The sequence below is a fragment of the Ammospiza caudacuta genome, chromosome 6 (genome assembly GCF_027887145.1).
Source record: "Ammospiza caudacuta isolate bAmmCau1 chromosome 6, bAmmCau1.pri, whole genome shotgun sequence".
In the NCBI taxonomy this organism is placed as follows: domain Eukaryota; kingdom Metazoa; phylum Chordata; class Aves; order Passeriformes; family Passerellidae; genus Ammospiza; species Ammospiza caudacuta.
Genome location: NC_080598.1, coordinates 29,722,737 through 29,742,169, shown reverse-complemented (window position 1 = coordinate 29,742,169; position 19,433 = coordinate 29,722,737). Strand labels below are relative to the sequence as shown.

Here is a 19,433-nt window from a genome sequence, read left to right as displayed (position 1 = left end):
TGGAGGTTTAAATATGTGATTATTTTCTTTTGCAAAGTATCTCTTCAGTATTTTTAAGATTTTCAAGTTTCATTACTAGAGCTCCAGGAAGAATGAATATAAGCAGTTCAGTGTGTGCCTGTGTATTCCACCCACTGTGTTTTGGTGGTTGCAACACTTGGCACTGGGCCTTTAGCTTTACTCACCCAAGGTGTGGTGATGATGTGTGCTTTTGGCCGCTGATCTGGAAAATTAGGATGGCTTAGAATGAGCTGAGGAAAGGGAGTCTGCTTTCAGAAGTCTGGGCCTATTTAGAAAGCCACTAAAAAATCTTAGGTTGCCTAAATGGTCTAGCTTAGCAGCTCAGTATTTTGACTTAAGTCAGACAGATGCTGGTGCTTGTGTTGGGATCTGGCTCCAAGCACCTAACACTGCATGAAAGTAATGTTTTAGCTGGAAGAGCCAAGATTAATGGTCTTGCCTTGGTGGCTTGTGAGTTTTCTCCAAAATGGACTGATTTTGTTTCTTGTTTGGGGAAGGAAAGGCTGCTTTTGTTAAAGACCTATTGATGACTTTCACATTGCAGAGATAGTTCAGAATCTTGCCTGTGATGTGACAGTGAAAGGCAGCATGAAAGGACAGGGGAAGAGATATTTGTTTGAGTGGCTTGCCAGCCATTAATCAAAAAATAACAGAGACATTCATTATTACTGGTGGTATTTTTCAAGGATGGATCTGAGTCTTAGGCTCAGTGACATATCAGCTGGATTTTTCAAAATGATTCAGCATGGATGTAATTGTTCTATTTACGACCCAGGTAGGTCAGCAGCAATTTTTTTTTCTTTTGGTAAACACCTGTTTGTGACCTGTCACACAAGCTCTGCTGAATGTAATGTCATGATCCTGGAAACAATTAGCTGTGAATCTTTGCAGTCTCTATTAGGGCTCAGACATCTCTTAGTCTGACTGTAGAAGAAGTTACCCCCTTAATTAGCTGGCAATATGAGGTGGCTTCTTGATATTCTGAGAATTGGTTCAGATTGAAATTGGCTCTAGATTTCCCTGTAAAGGTCCTGGGCGATGTGTCTTGCCTAATTATTAGGTAATTAGCTGACACAGGCTGGTGCTGGTATTCCTCACAGCTGTGGTCTGTTGGGGTTAGGGCAGTGAAATAGGTGCTTGAAGAGTGCCTGAAGTGTTGAATGAACCTGGAAAGGTCAGGCAACCTCTGAGTGCTCCTGCAAAGGTAAAGAGAAGTGCTGTTGGATGCTCAGGTCTACAGAGTACAGGGAGGGGCAGAGATAAAGGTTTTGAGCTACTGGTTTTTGAGATGAGGATTGCATTTGAAATTCTGTTGCAACAAATCTGAAGGCAGGATTGCATATATTAACAGATGGGAGAACACTTCAGTGATGATTTTTGAATGGAAAAGCAGCCCAATTACTTCATGTGAGTGAGTAGGAGGAGCAAGATTTTATCTCTCCAAAACATATCAAGGGCATGTGGAGTTGTTTTAATGCAGTTTCTCAATAGTCTTTTGAAAGCACAAGCCCTCCTTCATATATGTCATAATCAGAATAGTGTCTCAAGCAAAAATGTAATCCCCCACCCCTCTACCTAGCATGATCTCTCTCTCCAATGACTAAAAGAATATTGCAGAGTTTTGAAGAGCATGTGTTTTGAAAGTGTGGTACGTTGAAACATGAAAATGAAATGCCAACATAATAATCATATTAATGTGAATGTTATATACTTATATATATATATATATAGAGGGGGGAATATTTTGTTTGGTTTTGGATTTTAATGTTTCTCTTTGGTTTTTTATACCAAAGAGTTCCTTAAAATTAACCTCAGGCCAAAAATTACGAAGTCAAAGTTAAGTTTTTCAGAGTCTAAAATCCAACACCTTGGGATAGGAAAGTGATGCTTGTCATCCATGGTACACCTTGTCTTTGGAGATTATTGAGTTCAAGTCCTTTGTGTAACTAGAGTTGGACTTGAGCTTCTTGCTCTTCTTTGACTGACAGGATGAGGTCTTAGTAGATTTTGTAGCTTGTGGAAGCATTATACAAAAAGAAGGAAAATTAAGTGAAAGCCCAGGGAAAATCCCAAGCTACAGATATGACACTACATTTGTTAAATTGCTCTAATTTGTTAATATTGAATAATTCTTTTCTAATGTGACATCTGGCTATCATTTTTTAACACCTCTAGCATGTGCTTTGAATGTTTACCCTTCTTGTTATGTTCAGGGTGTGTAAATTATGACTGCTCCCATTGTCATCCCAAGGATGGTTCAAGGATACTCTTGCAGTAAGATTAAGTCCCCCATTAATCATGCATTTTGGTAGTCCTGGATTATCAGAAGATGACAAAGTGGTACATAAGGCAATTGTGGAGTATTGAAAGCAGCTGTTATTCCTCCCTGTGACCTATTGCAGTCAAATATACAATTATCTGAATGTCATGATGGGGAAACTAGTATTTGCAGCTGGCCAGTTTAGATCAGAATGATATATTTTCTCCACCTTGCCTTAATTAATACATAGGTGCAAGATCATGTGCATGTAAATGTGCACTTGAAAGTGCATGATGGCAGAGGAAAATGACATCTTCCTTTTTACTCTCCTTGTTAATGTTCAGAGCTTTAAAGAGACTGTTGAGTGTTCTGCATCAGTTACACAGTCTCTCTAATCTTCAAAAATCCAAGTAAGAGTGTAAGTAGTATGCATATGATGATCTCTGGCAATTAAAGTTATTAATGTGGAAATGTGATTGCTAAAAAGAGGCAATATATGGCTCTTTAGACTTTGGGTAAATTCAGACATGAATTTGCTTAATGAACGCTTAATGATTGTCTTTGAAATTGTCTGCAAAAATGCAAAAAACCCAACATAATACATGACCTTGGAAGTTGTAATATTTTGGAAATCGTGATCCTAGGGACAGATTTCTACTTCTAAAAGTCCAGTGGGACAAACTGCAAATTTATGATTTTTTATTTTAAGCATGTGGTGTAGTAGACATCAGTGAATAAGCCATCAAGTTTTCTCAGTGCTGACAAGGACTTACTGTCAGAGGAGGTGTGAGCATTCAGTGCTTAGTCCTATCATGTATTCCCTGCATGAATGAGAAATTGTTGAGATTGTTATTCTTGCCTTCCATAAATATGCCAGCTCTTTAAAACATAGTGTATTCCAAAACCTTTTTGTGTGATGTGGACAGGGGGTTAAGGGAGAAAATGCCAGCCAAAAACCTGATGGTTGTCATGAGCAGGAGAAGGAGAAATATTTAGGAACATGTTTTGGGAAGGGCAAAAATGACATTGTTTTGAGATGAGGAAAACAGTCTGAACATCAGGAAACCATTTAGTGGCCAAGATGCACTGACTCTGGAATAATTTTATAAATTGTGAAGTGCTGTCTCATGTATGGATCTTAAAAACAGTGTGGGTAAGAGAATGTAGTGTCAGGGAGTCTTGTTTGGCTGTGAAACAGCTGGGATGATATGAATTTGTATAGGTGTAAATATCTGCTGGGACAACTTGGGCAAAGTGAGCTGGATATCCTATCCTCTTTCCTTTGATAGAAGTTTTGCAGATGTTTTTAATGAAAATTAATTCCTACTTTAAATTTTAATACTGGAATATTTCCAGGGAACATTCTTTCAGAAGCTGGAAAGAACTAGTTGTGTGAGAGGGCAAGCGATTCTCAGCTGTGACTGCTCCACCTGAGTTTGTTCCTAAGGATTTAGCACAGATATAAAGAGAGAAGTTACAGGGGGTGTTTTGTCTTTGGGGTAGAGATGCACATGTTCATTGGAAATATCTTTTGGTTGTTCCTTTAAGGAGCATTTCAGAAGCTGTAGATTGACGTTTATGAGCCATTTTGCTTTGATTCTGAGAAGACAGTGGAAAGTGTGCCTATGAAGCAAGCAGTTAGCCATTAAATAATTCAGACGGAAACCACCAGAGAGTACCACTGCATATTTTGAATAAGATCTTCTGAAGAGGCATCACATATGTTTATCACACAGACATCAACATAGAAGGAAGCCACTTGTATCTGAAAAGAGGATTTTACTCCAGTGACGTTCCTTGGACAGCACCTCGTCTCTTCCTCTGTGCAGAATTATTTTGATATCAGCCTCCCTAGCACAGGGGAGTGCACTAAGGTGGCATCCACTGCAGTTTTCTTTGCCTGCATCAAGTGAATTTGTATTGAACACCAATACAAGTAAGATTGGTTTAAAATAATCATTTCAGTTTCACGATGCAAGACTGAGTACCTGCTGCCTCCTATCATCAGTCAGAGTGGCCAGAAAGAGTCTTGCAGAGTCAGAGTCTGCTCTTGCATGTTCCAAAATCTACCAGCCTGCCATGCATGCCAGTTTAGGGCTACCCTGATACACTTTACAAGGCAGTGAGTCACTGTACACCGGGGTGTAGAGCAGTCCGGGAGGGTTTTGTGCCCTGGAGTTTCTCACAGCGTATCTGCTGGGCTCACTGTGAGAGCCAGCACGCACAGATCCCTTTGAAGTAAGCTCTGAGGGTGGGTGAACTGCTGTGCTCCCCAAGGCCATGCAGAAGAGCACAACACTCTCTCCTTCCACTCCCAAATATCACCGGCTGCTAATAGCTCATCCCTTCCCTCTTGTTTGATTTAATATCAAACTGCAAGATTTCTGAACATGGATTAACATTTTTTTTCTGTATGTACAATAAATATCTGGGCAAAGTACATTCAGCATGTGTTGAGGTTGCTAAATGTAGCACAGAGATGCTCAAAGTAGCTTTGGGGGTGCTGCAGTCATCCAGTTGTGGCATCACAATTGAGTCACCTTGCTAAACTGCAGGACTTACCTGCCTGAACTGTGCTGCTATGGGAAGACTGCTACAGGTATTGGAATTTATAGTTTGGAAAGAAGATGCTGACATCTCTACTGCCTTACAGCATGATGGTGGCAGTGTAGAGATACTCAGAGAGCTGTGATTTAATTAGTCAGAAGCACTTTGCTTGGGGGTTAGAGCTGTTGCATAAATGCAAAAGTTTTCATTACCAGTAGTATTTCAAGGGAGCAATACCTGGGCAGAAAGGGGCTTCAGCAGCCCCCCGAACATCGCAGTGGGTAGAAAAGGAATTGCTCTTCATTCTGCTGACTCAGTTGAGGTTCTCTAATAGGCTGCAGGAAGCAGGGAGGTGACTGCCTAATGACTGGAAATAATCAGGGGGTGGGGCAGGAGAGCCTCGTCATAAAATCCCTATTCCTCCACCCCTAACCTGCATGAGGAGTTCCTGCCAGCCATCCGACTCAGTTGCCTTTAACACTGGACTTACATGCAACTGGGACTGCAATGGGATCAAATTTAAGTACAAGTGAGGTAAGCAAAAGAAGGTGATAGCAAGTGTAAAGTGGGTAAAATAGTCTGGTGTTCCAGTGAAGTTTATCACTGAGGAGAACGAGTGGTTTGTGTTGTGTGGGCAATCAAGGGAAATCGAGTTTGCTGTTCCTCAGATCTTGTTGCAAGGATGGCTTTCCTAGTCCAGGCTTTTGCAGAACCTCATGGCACACTTGTCTTTTCAAGCCACATTTTAGGGCTAGAAACATTGCTTATTGTGCTTCTGCTTCCCTGTAAAAAAAAGGAAATAGGCTGGAAGAGAGTTGTGATGGTGGTCGGTAAAGGGCTTAATGATGCAGCTAAAAGCATAGCTCTAAATGTATCCTTGAATGTGAGATGTTTTAGCATGTCAGCCTAAAGTAAGCATTTAACATGTAGTTTAGTTTTCTTAACTTTGCCTTGTGTTGTTTTTCCTAGACTTTTACGAGCACCTCAGCACCAGCGGTGAGAACGGTAGGTAGCAATTAGCTGGCCCTTCATTAAATGCTGTCCAGTGCTAAATGTAGATCACCAGAAAATATTTTAGGAATTCAATGACTCGGGGGAAAACTGTGTTGCAAAGTTTACTGAGCGTTGAGAAGCTGAGCTGCAACTTCAGCTCTGTAGATGGAGTATTGCCATGGCTTTCCATGAGCTTTAAGTAGTGTGGCTGCTGTTGGTGTCTGATGCTTATGTGTTGCACTTTATCTGGGCTGGTTTGTACTTCAACTATATCAAATTATTAATTACTTCCTTCTTGTGTGTTTTGATTTCTTTTGATGAAATAGTCCCATTTTCTTACAGTTTATTCCTTTATAAGAAGAGCTTTTATGTGGGTCTTCCTAGTGTTCTGGAATTCCTTGTAGCCTTTCTTTGCAGTGTGATGGTCTGTCCTAGAACTTGTAATTCTCTGTGCAGCACAGCATTCACAGGTAGAAAGGTGGAATAAATGTGGTGAGTTCAGTCTCCTGACAAGCTTGATCTTATCAGCCTAGTAGGAGTGAGAGTAGTGCCCAAACTTCTCTGAAGGCTTAAAGGGAGCAAAAGGTGTTTTGTAAAAGCTGAATTGAGGATGAATTCTTTGCACAGGCAAATTAAAAATGGCTGTTAATTAGCAGGCATTTATGTTAAGAGGTATTAGCATAAAGGAAAATGTATCAGATAAGCTCCTATGAGCCAGTGAATGGGAGCAAAGGCATTGACAGCAGGATGAGGCTGTCCTCTGGCATTTGCAGTGGGTTTGGGGCTGCCAGTATCAGTTGAAACTCTTTGGAGATCTGTCTGCAAGATGGGCTTTTGCCCCTCCTTCAGTGATGTGGGCACTTCCCAGCTTTGCATCAACATAGGGAGACCAGAGTGATACAGAGAATATTTTAAATTCTGTTTGCCTTGTGGAGGTTTGCTGTTATTGATAGTATGTGATGCTTGGTTGTGCCTGAGAGTGACATATTTTCTCTGTTCTAAGTGAAATGCTGTGGTAAAAACTTTGCAGAATTTCTTCAAAAACTGGGCTCTAAAATGATGGAGGTCTCTGTATATAATATTGCAGCCCTGAGAGGTGTGCTAGAATCATAAAAATTATTATTTTGAGTTCTAGCCTGTGTTTTGAAGACCAATCTGATTTTTTTTAATCTGTAGCGCTTTTTACATTGTTAGTAGGTCCCTAGGTGCAAGACCTGTACAATTGCATGGCTTTAGATTGTTACTTTTATCTTCAAGGTATTTAGGGTGACATGACATGAATACAGTACCTACAATTTAGAGCAGGACCCAGACCCTCTTCTTTCTGCCCTGAATCTCCAAGGTTCACAGAGGTAAAATTCAGGAAGGACTCAAACTTTATTCCTTTTTTTTCCATGAAAGTTGGTATTTATGGTTAGTACATAAGCCTAGTATACCTGAGTTGCTTTTTGTTACTCAGGGGCTCAGTCAAGGAAATGAGTTTTCGTTGTCAGAGTGAGTTTCAGAGCAACTAGTAGGATGTGTGGGTTTTCAATTTGAGCAGCTATATACATTAGGAAGAATATGTAAAATAGCTCCTAAGAAAAATTTGTTAGTGCCCTCATGCTGACAGTCAAAAGAGTAATACTTTTTAGGTCACATAAATTACTGATAAAGACTGCTGTGGTCTTGAGGAAACAAAACACATTGAACTATGGGAATCCTGGTTTCTCAGATTTGGATTCATTCCAACACACATCCAGCTGTGGAGCTGCAAACAGGAAGGGGAAAAAAGAAACCACATGAAAATTGCAGTCTGAAGCCACAGAAGTTTTGCATAGCTCTTGGAAAGAAGCAGCCATTGACTCAGTGCTGCTCCATTTGTTTTTATCCTGAAACAAACGTGGGGACTTCTACTGACTTGATAAGACCCAGCTACAGGGTATTTTAAAATGGGTGAAATACATACAAAATAGCAGTATAAGGAAAAGTGTTTCTTATGCATTTAACTTTGCCTGAGGTGAACTCCTGCCTGCCTTTGAGGCTCCAAAATTCTTTGAAGTTAAAAGGTGCCACATACCTGACCCAGGTCAGAAGCAAGGCAGTGATCTGTGTTTTAAAGTCCTGCTACTCTTTCTGACAGGGTGAGTGATTTCTTTGTTGCTTTTCATAGCTTTTTAAGTAGTGATGAGATTTATATTCCTCTTTGATGAGAAGGTTAAGGGAATAGTGCTTTCCCCCAAATACATACGCACTTTGATAACTGCCTTATCTCTTAACGCGACTTGGGAATATTGTATGAGTTTCACTCTTTTCTCCTTAAGAAAAAAATTCTGTGAAAGACTTTTTAGCTTGGAACTTTACTAAAATAGAGCAATTTTAGAGACCAGTTATATAATTAATTCATATGGATGAGCACTCATTTATGTGAACACCCCTATTGCCTTCCTTCAGACTAGATATGTGAGGATTGCACAAGTGTGCCACAGGACTTAATTGAATTTTTATCTGACGTAGGACAGTGTGACCAAGTCTTGCATTTGCAACCTCATATATTTAAGTAATTTCAAAAGTGATCATTAAAATGCCTGGCTTGTGTTTCCAGTTTATGAGGTAAGATTCATGTCTCAGATGAAATAAATATAGAAGCCGAAAGTTGAAGAGTGTGTAACGACTGACTGTAATAGCTGGCCTCAAAACTTACCAGTCTGTGATATGATCATCATCACATAAAAGGCAAGGATGTGGAAGTCCTTGCCAATTGCTAGGAGATTATCCAGTTTAGGAGAAGTTTTTCTGTGTGACTTTGAGTAAGTGGCTGACAGCTAGACTTGGTAATGCATTCAGGCACCATAAAGTTAGGAGTTGTACGGTTGGACTTCCAGGACTTTAGTGTGGGAAGGCACTCCACAACCCAAAGTTGAGCACTGAGGATCATTTCCATAAGTTTGGAGAGTAAGATACATCAGAATGGAATTGTAATAGCTGTGCAGAAAATTGCATAAACAGCCAGGTAACATGGACAGCTGGGAACAACTTTCACAGTTCCTATCCCCACATGGCACTTGGCTGCAGGGAGATATCACTATTCACTCGAGGTTCACAAAGTAAAGGTCTTGGTGCTTGTTTTCCAATAGCTGAGCCAAGGTTATTCTTTTAAAATGGTGTTAAGCCCAGTAATTAATAGAATTTCCGTGGAATGGGAACTTGTGCCCAAGTCAATTTTTCTGTAATCAAGGAATGCAAGTCTCCTCCTTTCTGGATAAGAGAGATGTTCCCCATCTTCTGAAATAACATTTCTGAGGTCAAAAACACTTAGAATTTATTGGATGGGGAAAGCAGGGACAAAACATAAATGTAAAAATCATGTCAGTAGATGTCAGGGATAGACAAGCCTTGGCTGCTGGTCCCTGTGTCTAGGAGGGCTTTTCACTTTTACCCACTACTACTTTATTCATATAGAAAATTAGTTGTAGCACTTCAGCTGTAGAGTCTGGGCTTGATACCTTTTGGTTGCTTGGGATTGGAGACTGTAATCCTTTTTTGTTTGATTGTTTGTTCCCCCAAAGAACTTTTTTTCTTTCAAGTCTATCCAAGTTATCCTTTGTGGACATGTTTGGAACAATGGAGCAGATAGAGGTGTGATACAGTCTTTGTGACAACTGGAATGTCCCACACCTGACAATCCCAGGGTTTGAAAACTGTGCTCTGTAAAACTGCCCTGTATGAGAGATTGGACAGGTCAGATAATGCAGAACAAACGTGCCCATATCAGTGACTGCTCTGACCCTCCTGCTGCTGTCTCACTGCCCCTCAGCTCTGCGTCTTCAGGCCCCTTGTCAACTCAAATGGAAGTGCAAGACGATCCTCTGGGAATTATTCAGGTTATTTCTTGGAGACAGTTTATGTTCTCTGCTGACTTTTCAGAGGTGCTGAGGTTTTTGTTGGTGAGGACTAGGACCTCCTTCATTACATTGTCTTATTGTCCAATGTCATGTTATGGTCCCAGTTGCTTGACACTCTGGCAAAGCATTGTGAAGCACTTCAGGGTAAATCCTGTGATACTGCTGAAAAGGCATAATTTGGCAAAATGTATAGCCTGTATGAAGGAAATAATAGCAAGGTATGTGTTATTAGCTAACATCAGTGTATAGTTTTTGCTTTTCCTGCTTTATGATTAATATAGACACTTCTGATGCCTGCCTTAAGCAATAAAGCCCATGTGTTTGTGTTAGGATGCTGTATTAGCTTTGTGAGGTTATAATATATCTATGAAAATAAGAGAGAGACGGCTTATGGGTAGAGGTAGAATCACAGAATATTCTGAGTACAAAGGGACCCACAAGGACCATAGATTGCTGGACCTGCACAGAACCATCCCCAAGAACCATACCGTGTGCCTGAGAGCATTATCCAGACTCTTCTTGAGCTCTGTCAGGCTGGTGCTGTGACCCCTTCCCTGGGGAGCCTGTTCCAGTGCCCAAAAACCCTCTGGAGGAAGAACCTTTTCTCAGTATGCAACCTAAACCTCCCCTGACCCAACTTCATCTCATTCCCATGGGTTCTGTCACTGGTTACCACAGAGGAGAGATCAGTGCCTCCCCCTCCTATTCCCCTCATGAGGAAGTTGCAGACTGCAATGAGGTCTCCCCTTGGTCTCCTCCAGGCTGAACAAGACAAGTGATCTCAGCCACTCCTCATGTGGCTTCTCCTCAAGATCCTTCACTATCTTTGTTGCCCTCCTTTGGACACTCTCTAATAGTTTCAAGTCTTTCTTGTATTGTGGCTAAATGTGCCGCAATATGTGCATAAAACTAAAACTGCCCCCAGCACTAGAGGTGAGGCCACCCCAGTGCAGAGCAGAGTGGGACAATCCCCTCCCTTGCCTGGCTGGCCATGCTGTGCCTGATGCTCTCCAGGACAAGCTTGACCTTCCTGGCTGCCAGGGCACTGCAGACTCACATCCAGTTTGCCACAGCCCAGGACCCCATGTACATTTCCTGGGGCACTGCTTTCCAGTATCTTGTTCCCCAGAGTGTATTAGTGTCTTGTTCTCACCAGCTGGTACAGATAGAAAGATTAGATAAAATTTGGGGCACATTAAAATCTGTTTTTGTTCTAAAACAGAATCAATAAGTGGAATGCTAAATATCAATTTAAGCAAGTGTTGAGAGAAATGGTATCTGTACCTAAATTTGTTTAAAATGAAAGATGGTATATATGGAAGAGGAGATATTAGTGTGTGTGAGAGTGTAAGAAGTTAAGCAGTTATGTCAAAGGTGAAATGGGGAAAGGGTTAATTTATAGCCTTAGGAATATGAAGATTCATTAGTATGAGCCATGGGGGTTATGAGTTATTATAGACTTAATATCTCTGAGTTCAAGGTTTCTGATATCTAGTGGGGTTGTGAGTTAATTCCCAAGATCAACTCTGGGATGATTTTTGTAGCTTTCTGCTGGGGATCAGAGCTGAGGATCAGAGGCTCACCAGAGTCTTCAAGAGAAGTATCTCATCATGTGAGCTGCATTTCTATTTTTGGCTATGTGCAGAACTCTGTGCTGGTGTCGGAGCTTGTGCTGGTGCATGGTAGACAGTTCTACTTTCACAGCTCCTGTGACAGTATTTGGTGTCCCAGAGGCAACCTGTTCCACTGCAGGCAGTGGTGTGTGAGAGGGGAGGACACCCACGAGTGTGCTCCAGGGGTGTTTGTTGTGATAATAAGGGAGCTGTGATCGGAAGACGTGATCTTTATCAAATCAAAGTCTTGGCACCTATCATTAACTTGACTGATTTTGAAATATATTACTTCTATTTCAGGCCTGAAGAGAGTTCTGTGCCAAAAATCTGTACAGCTTTTTGACTGCTCTACTTGGTTTGATGAATTGTATTGTCTCAACCTTGAAAACTGTTCTGTCCACGTCCTCAAAATTTCAGGGTTACAGTAGTCTGTGACTACAGGCTAGAATAATAATGTCATCTTTTTTTTCCTTTTTTCCTTTTCTTAATTTTTGTGCAGGCACCAGTATCTCCCTTCAACTTGCTCACTGTAAAAATACTAAGAGTGAGGAATGCCCGGAAGGCAGACTTGCGTGAGTACTTCTACTATTGGTGGATGGTTCTTATAACTTTTCAAAGAAAATATTTGGACAATGTTATTGTTCTCAAATTTTGTTGGAATAAAAGCATATATTGCTGTAAGTTTCTAAGAATCCTTCATATTATAATACTGAAGCATTGCTTTCTCTTTTTAAATTTAAAGGGACTGACTCAAGCAAGGTGATGCATTTTATATTTTTTTTTCATATCTTACTCTTTGAGATATATTTCCTAACCTTCTGACCTAACTGGTGATCTGAGATCTGCTCTGAAAAAAATGAAAATGCTTCTATTTTTAAGTAAGAAACCTGAGTATTTCCTACAGAATTTCTGGATGGAAGAAAGGAGAGAACTGGAAATGCAGATGTAAAATCAGCAGTAGCAAGAAACCCTATGAAAACAAAATATTTACAAGCAAAAACATTCTATTACTTCTGCAGAATTTGTACATATCCAGGAAGTGATGATAAAATCCATTGTGTCTTGGAATTTATTTAACCTACAGAATTGAGCCATTTAAAAGTCAGAAAAAAAATCAACAGAGCAATACTCTGAGCACCTGACAGGAGTTTAAGTGAAGGATAGTGAAGGGAAGTGAAAAAAGGATATCTCAAATTGAAACTTCAAAAGAAAAAGGTGAAATAAAGATCAAGAGAATTAGAAAATTCAAATCTAAAGCCGCATGAATAAATCTGAAAGATATATTTAAAAAGTCACACTCTTTCCTAAAATCTTGCTGAACATGGCCAAAACCAATTTTCTTTTGGTATGCTCAGAATTCGTGCTGCACATCATAGTTTGTAAGAAAATTTTGGTTAATGCAATCTATATTTTGATATAGACTTTAACTTGTGTGATGGGTGAAGAGTAGAGGGAAAAACTTAGCAGAGGTTGGATTTGGTGGTTTCTGGCAGGAGGGATGTGGTTAGATCACATAGAAGTTGTGCTTTACAACAGTATTTTTGAATGATCACTATCAGGGAAGAAATCTCTGCTGCACTTATATGTGGTATTCTGGGTTACTTAAGCATCTTCCACAATGTAATACTCCTGTATTACATGTATTACTGCTTATTTCTCTTTCTTCTTTCGTTCGTTAGACAAAGTGATAACACTTTACAAGGTGTAAAGTTAGGGGTTTCTTAAAGTTCTTTTTTTATGTATAGAAGCACACATTCCATGAGCTTATAGTTGTATGTACAACTTTTTATTTATCAAAACCCAAATTTTAAAATGCCTAAGTGGTATTTTGCGCCAACCAAATACGTGATCTGATCAGGCCACCACTGAAATTGCATCTACAAACCCACATGAACAACTGAGTGTGCATTTCTGTATTCCTGTACTGCCTGTTTGTGTTTCATTTCCTTGTGGCTGTCCTTCTCAGAGCAACTTGCTCAGTCACTCCTTATCACAGTGAATCATCAGGATCTTTTTTGGCTAAACCTGTTGGTACGTCTGCCACACCATATGGCTTTCTTACTTGGTGTTCTGGCCTCAAGAGCAGATGAATATCATATCTTGATCCCCTTGAGATGCCTCAAATTCAGAACTTGGGCGTCCCAAACACATTTTTAAAGTGTATCTGGTAGAGAGATTTGTAAGCTTTTCATTAAGAGTATTTTCTTAACAGAAAATTTATTGAAAAAACTCTACTATCCATTTCTTTCTCTGCAGTGGGAAGCGTATTCAGGCAGTGTTTACATCTTCTGAGACATGAATAAGGCAAACATTTCAGCTAGTTTTCCTTGAAACCTTTGTATTTTCAACTGCAGGAAAATGTCTCTTTTCTACCTGTGTCTAACAGTAAAAGTAAAATGCTTGTTACAATTCTGAGTTAGCATTTATTTCCTCCACTGTAGCTTTCCAATTTTGCTGGTTAAATCTTAGTGTTCCCTGTGACTTTTTATTTCTCTTGCGTATATTTTCTCATGAGTGCTTGTTCTTTATTTATTGAAGCAAACATTTCTTCTTGCTCATTGACTCTTATGTTTCTATTTAATTTACTAGTGAAAAATAAAAAATGCTTTAAAAGTACTCCTCCCTACTGATGTTTCAGAACAAGATAATTTTAATAAATTTCAGTAGAGGCCTGAAAATCTAGACTATGCTTTGGACCCTGACATTGACTGCATTATGGGATCTTGGGCAAAGCATGGAATCATAGAATGGTCTGGGTTGGAAGGGACCTTAAAACAACTCCCCTGCCATGAGCAGGGACACTTTCCACCAGATCAGGTTGATCTAAGCTCTACTCAGGGGGATGATTGTCTTGAACAGTTCCAAGAAATTCAAGTTTTCTGAGTGTACTTATTTGTGTAATCCTTATAGTGCTACTGTGAAGTAATCAGAGTGTCTCATCCTCTTTGAAAATGGAAACTATGGCATTTAATCATCATTAACCATTTGCATTTTCATCTGCCTACATTTGTGCCTCTGCTGAACATCTGATCAGTCACAGTCTTCTGATCAGGTGTGGCTTAGGTCTCTTTCTGGAAATGCTTTCCTTCCCACAATCACAATCCAGGTTTTGCTGGTTGTGATAGCATGGTTAACAACACAGTGAAGGCATGGCTTGGCTTGTAGGAAAACCTAAATCTTTGATTGTTATGGAAAGATAAAGAGGAAATACGTGAAGTAATTGCTCTTAATATAATGTAATAACACTGTTACACGTTTTGAGCATGATGCAGGGATTGACTATGAGCTGAATTATTTGGCCTCCTCTGACTCACAAGGTTGCTGTAAGAACCAGGTGACTGGTTGAGCACTGCTAATGTGGAATAGGGAGATTGCATTACAGGTGTGAGAGAAAGGCCTGGTACTTGTATCATGCTTCTGTTAAGTCTCACTCCCTGGAGTGCTCCCTCCAATTTGAGGACTCAGAATATAGGAGAAGCTGATGTCTTCATTAGCACTCATGGCTTCCTTCCCAAACATGGGTGGTGGCAGCATCTTTCCAGTCTGCAGACAGAGCAGTAGGAAGGAATTGAACACACAGTAATTTAATTATGGTGATTAAATGGATTTTGTTTTCTGATAGAACTGCTGAGGAGCACACAACTTCTAAAAACTTTGTCAAATATATGAATGAATAAGGAATAGGCACATTCTGATTTGTGATAGATGAAATTTTTCAGCTTTGATGCGAGAACACCTTTTATGAAAAAAATCTGTTCTTCAGTTAAGCTAGCATATTAACAAAGGCTTTCATTAAGCTAAGGTACAAAATCTGGGGAAGAAATTATAGCAAACAAGTCTCTCTATAGCCCAGATGGAAGGTTGTGAGGTGCACTGCCTGTCACAGCCATTTGGATAATCATGAAGATAAAGCTAAATGCAACTTCTACTGTCTGTGGAGGGTGGCACAATTTCAAGTACAAAGTAAAATTAAAATAAAAAAAAAGTATGTCTAACTAAGACTGAAAAGGTGGAAATGGACATTGCAAATGTGTGAGGATGTCTGTTCTCCTGTCAGTGCTTCACTGTATTATTTACACCTAATCCTGTATGTTTTAGGAAGAAAGTCCCAGCTGCGCTATCTTTGTCTTATTAGGGTTAAATGGGCACTGTGCAGAAATTCTTTCTCACATTTTAACTGTGCTTGTCTTCTCCCTGCACAGTCACCCTTTCAGATTGCTATGTGACACTGTGGCTGCCCACTGCCTCAGCGGAGAAGGTTCGGACCAGGACCATCAGGAACAGCAAAAACCCCGTTTGGAATGAAGCTTTCTGCTACAAGATTGACCGCCGTGTCAAGGTAACTGACATAAATTCTTTTCACCATTTGGTGTCTGCATTAGTCATTAGATTACACAAAGCTGCAGTAAACCAATACTTACATAGCTAGTTCCAAATACAGAAGATGTTAAAGATTCCTCAGGGAAAAAACCCCAAACTGTTGCTTACATTCTCCTTAGTGTTGTTCTATTCCCCTTATTTGTTACTTAGACATGTACTATACTGCAATAAGCAGGAATAAAATGTACTTCAGGATATAGCCTTACTATCCTATCCCAAATCTTGACATAAACAAGCAAAATCCAAGAAAAAGATTGCATAAAAATAGCAAAACCACTCAGTTCTAGATATTGTGAAAATCCTTTAAGCCATTTTTATGTACCTGTGACTGTTTTATACACTTAGAACCAAAGGCCATAAAATATTTAAATTACTGCATTAAATGTAGAAACGTTTAATGCAGTAATTTATCACCAACTCATGCATGTTCTGCATGACTTGTTTGTCTTGTCTGCCTGGGGAAAAGAAACAAACTTGCTTCTTTTTTGTATGAAGAGTTATCAGTAATCCGACATCTAATAAACCCAAATCTCTCCTTTTTCTCTTTCCCTTTCTCATTTTTCTCCTTCCCATAAAACTGAAGGAGCAAGTAAAGAAAGCCTAGTCTAGAGATTTTCCTGCCTTACGGAGCTCTTAGATGTGGCAGTAACTCCATTATGTTCTTAACCTCTCTGTGCAGAACGTGCTGGAGCTGAAGGTGTGTGATGAAGACACGGTCACCAGGGACGATGAACTCTGCACAGTTCTCTTTGACATAGATAAGCTCACTGTGGGACGTACTGTCCGTGTGAAGTTCCAGCTGAATCCACAGGTGAGCAATGGAATTGGTGAGAACAAAAGGAAATTCTCCTCTTCCATCCCAACAGATCCTTTTACAGTGTTTTGTTTTAGGGAACGTCTATTTAAACTGTATTTTGCTGCAATTCTAAGCAATTGTGCTTTTCGCTAGCTTTTGCTTAGAACAAATATCTATGCTGAAAATACAGGATGGAACCACCTATAACTAGTTATCCAGTCTTCATTCTGAATATTTCTGGGATGTTTGTTGGCTCTTGGTGTAAATTCTGAATTTTCAGCTCCTTTTGACTGTAATGGTATTGAAGAGGTCAATTCTTTTTGTTTTGGGAATTAAAATCTGAACAAATGGCTGTTTCAGCAGAATAGCAGTTCTTAAGCATGCAGATATGCTTATAAAGCATTTAGATTTAAAAAATTTCATTTTAGCAACTGCTTCTTCAATATCTAAAAATTGAATATCTTCAGTCAAAACTATGGTTTTCTTACATCCTGGGAATTTTCCTAAGTTCTATTTTAAATGCATATTTAAAAAATTATATGAAACTGGTATGATGAAAGCTGTGAAGAAAAATAAGTAATCAGTCTTTCTTTTCTTTTATCTCCTCTCTTCAGGCACGTGAAGAGCTGGAGGTGGAGTTCACACTGCAGAACACGTGAGTAGTCCTGAATTCTTAATAAAGTGTTATATTCAGTATAAAAATAGTTTGAAAATCTGGTTCATATGCGATGGTGCTTCTTAAACCTGCAAACTCTAAAAGCAGTAGCAAGATGTTTTCATTCAAGTATAGTAAATTGGAATTTTAGAATACATACTTTTAGATTTCAAATATCTGAAATGCGATTTTTCTCCCTGTTTGAATTCTGCCTCTTGGGCAGCAACTTCTTCCTGTTCTCTTTTTTTCTCATTAAGACAATGAGATACACAAGAAAGTATGAGGACAATGAAAATATTCAGGAAGTTTTGACCCTTAGGAGTGCCAAGCCTAAATGCCTTAATTACCCCCTTCTTGGGGAATCTGGTTTTTCAAATGCACAACATTATGAAGTGCACTTCCATAAGTTCATCTGCTCAATTCATCTGGCTACACATGAATTGAGGAGCTGTGGCAGAGGAAGGAACCAAATATTCTGCATAAAGTAAGGTCCAAAGACCACTGTGGGAGTCTGAGGAACCAGGAAAGCTGGAGGGACAGCAGTAGCTTCACTTGGTAGGCTTGAAAGATGTTGGCGGAGTTTTACTATTTAGAGGATGTACTTAGAGAAGGTACTGCTCTTAGATGGTACTGCTGGAGCCTTCTCAAGGCATTGGGGCCACTTCAGGAGGCCTTGCAGGATAATACTTGAGTGGATACCTTGAATTCCTGACAGCAGGGGAAATAAGAACTTGCTGGTGTAAGGACACTAGCCCTTAACAGTGTTAAGAACTGGAGAAGGAAAGATCTCAGTTCTCACATACAAAAAAGCTATCAGAGCTGAAAGAGTCTCAAAATCTCTTTTTAGAACTCATGGAGACTCATCAGGGTGGATTGTTTGTTGTTTACTGTGCACCAGAACTGGCAGAAGGCCAGCAATACCAAGGCAAATGGTGCTTGTCACATTGCAGGAGTGTCACAACATCAGTAATGGCAATGGGGAAGCTCCAGTAGGCATTGCAGATATCCTGTCTAGGGTCCTCCCTCTTTTGCAAGTTACAGGATGGGTTATGGAGTTGGTACAGAGAATCACACTCTTGATAATCCTGTCTTTAATGGGGGGAGGTCCAAGTAGGTTGTCTGGCTTGGATGTTGTGCAAAAGTGGGTTTGGATATGGGAACAGAGGCTGGAACTGGTCTTGGAGCATGTGTGCCACCAGCTCTGTGCCAAACTCTTCTGGCTGACCTTGCAGCCAACTGCCTTTTCCTGGAGTTGTATTCAATAAAATCAGAAATGGGACAATTTTTACAAGTGATGCCTGAGTAGGAGTTCTACTGGTTAGAAGATGATGATTGGAACTGTAGCTTTAAAAATGATCCTTTGCAGTCTCAAGGGAGAGGTTTTAAAAAGCATGACAGTCATGGCTCAGTTGCTCCAGCAAGAAGGCATCTTATCTACTATTTTTCATTCATAGTGTGGCTCCTGAGTGACCAATGCAACAGTTATGGCATGAAGAATTCCACATGCAGAGGCAAGAAGGTGCTGCATTATAAGGGAGGGGATGTCCCTGTGAGCTCACAGTAGGACTGAGAAAATGGGCTTGATGCCAGAAGGCAGATAGACCTTTCCCCTGCTATTCCTTATTCACATTTCTTGTGTCTGTGTGGCAGTCAATGCTGTTCTTCCATCAACTGAGTCTGGAATAAGGGCTGGATGTGGATCCACATCTGGATTGATTAAATATGTGGTCTTGGGAGGACATTGAGAGGGTGTTTTTTTTTCCCTTACTTTGGAATGTGTGATGTCAGGAGTAATTGATGAAAGGATTTGTCCAATAAAATTGTAGACAATGGATTGCATTGATAAACTGGAGAGCCCTGGAAAGGTCTGAACAACTCAAGTGAAGTAGTTGAGATGGGTCACCAGAAAGCTATGGACCCAAACCAACCTCTTCTGTGTCGAACAAGCTCAGCAGGTTTTGGCAAGATTTTTTTTCAGTGTGGGATGGGAGAAGTGTTGACAGAGATTAGAGATAATTTTCAGTGGAAGAGAGCCCTCTGATAACATGGACTACAGCTAGGCATGTGGGATAGTTTCTAGAAATCCTGTATTGTGATGGGAACAAGAAGAACATACATTTGTGGGGGTGATATGGCAGTTTATTTCTGAAATTAATAACTATTCCCACCAGCAATTTTTCCTGATGCTCTTTATCCACAGCTTTAAATTTCTTCCCCATCTTTGTTCTGGATTTTACTAATTGCAAGCATTATTACATTAGCTTATTCTTTCTTTCCAGCATTT

General features: G+C 40.0%; 1 protein-coding gene across 1 annotated transcript in view; it reads left to right on the top strand.

Annotated features, from left to right (window-relative positions):
• The first annotated feature begins 5,648 nt into the window (after positions 1-5,648).
• Positions 5,649-19,433, top strand: part of LOC131559333 (cytosolic phospholipase A2 epsilon-like) — a 32,086-nt gene continuing 18,301 nt past the window's right edge. Inside the window, exons 1-6 of the mRNA XM_058807663.1 lie at positions 5,649-5,711; positions 5,798-5,833; positions 11,818-11,890; positions 15,521-15,657; positions 16,378-16,509; positions 17,109-17,149. Coding sequence (XP_058663646.1) covers positions 5,649-5,711; positions 5,798-5,833; positions 11,818-11,890; positions 15,521-15,657; positions 16,378-16,509; positions 17,109-17,149 — 482 coding nt within the window. The remainder of the gene's footprint in view (positions 5,712-5,797; positions 5,834-11,817; positions 11,891-15,520; positions 15,658-16,377; positions 16,510-17,108; positions 17,150-19,433) is intronic.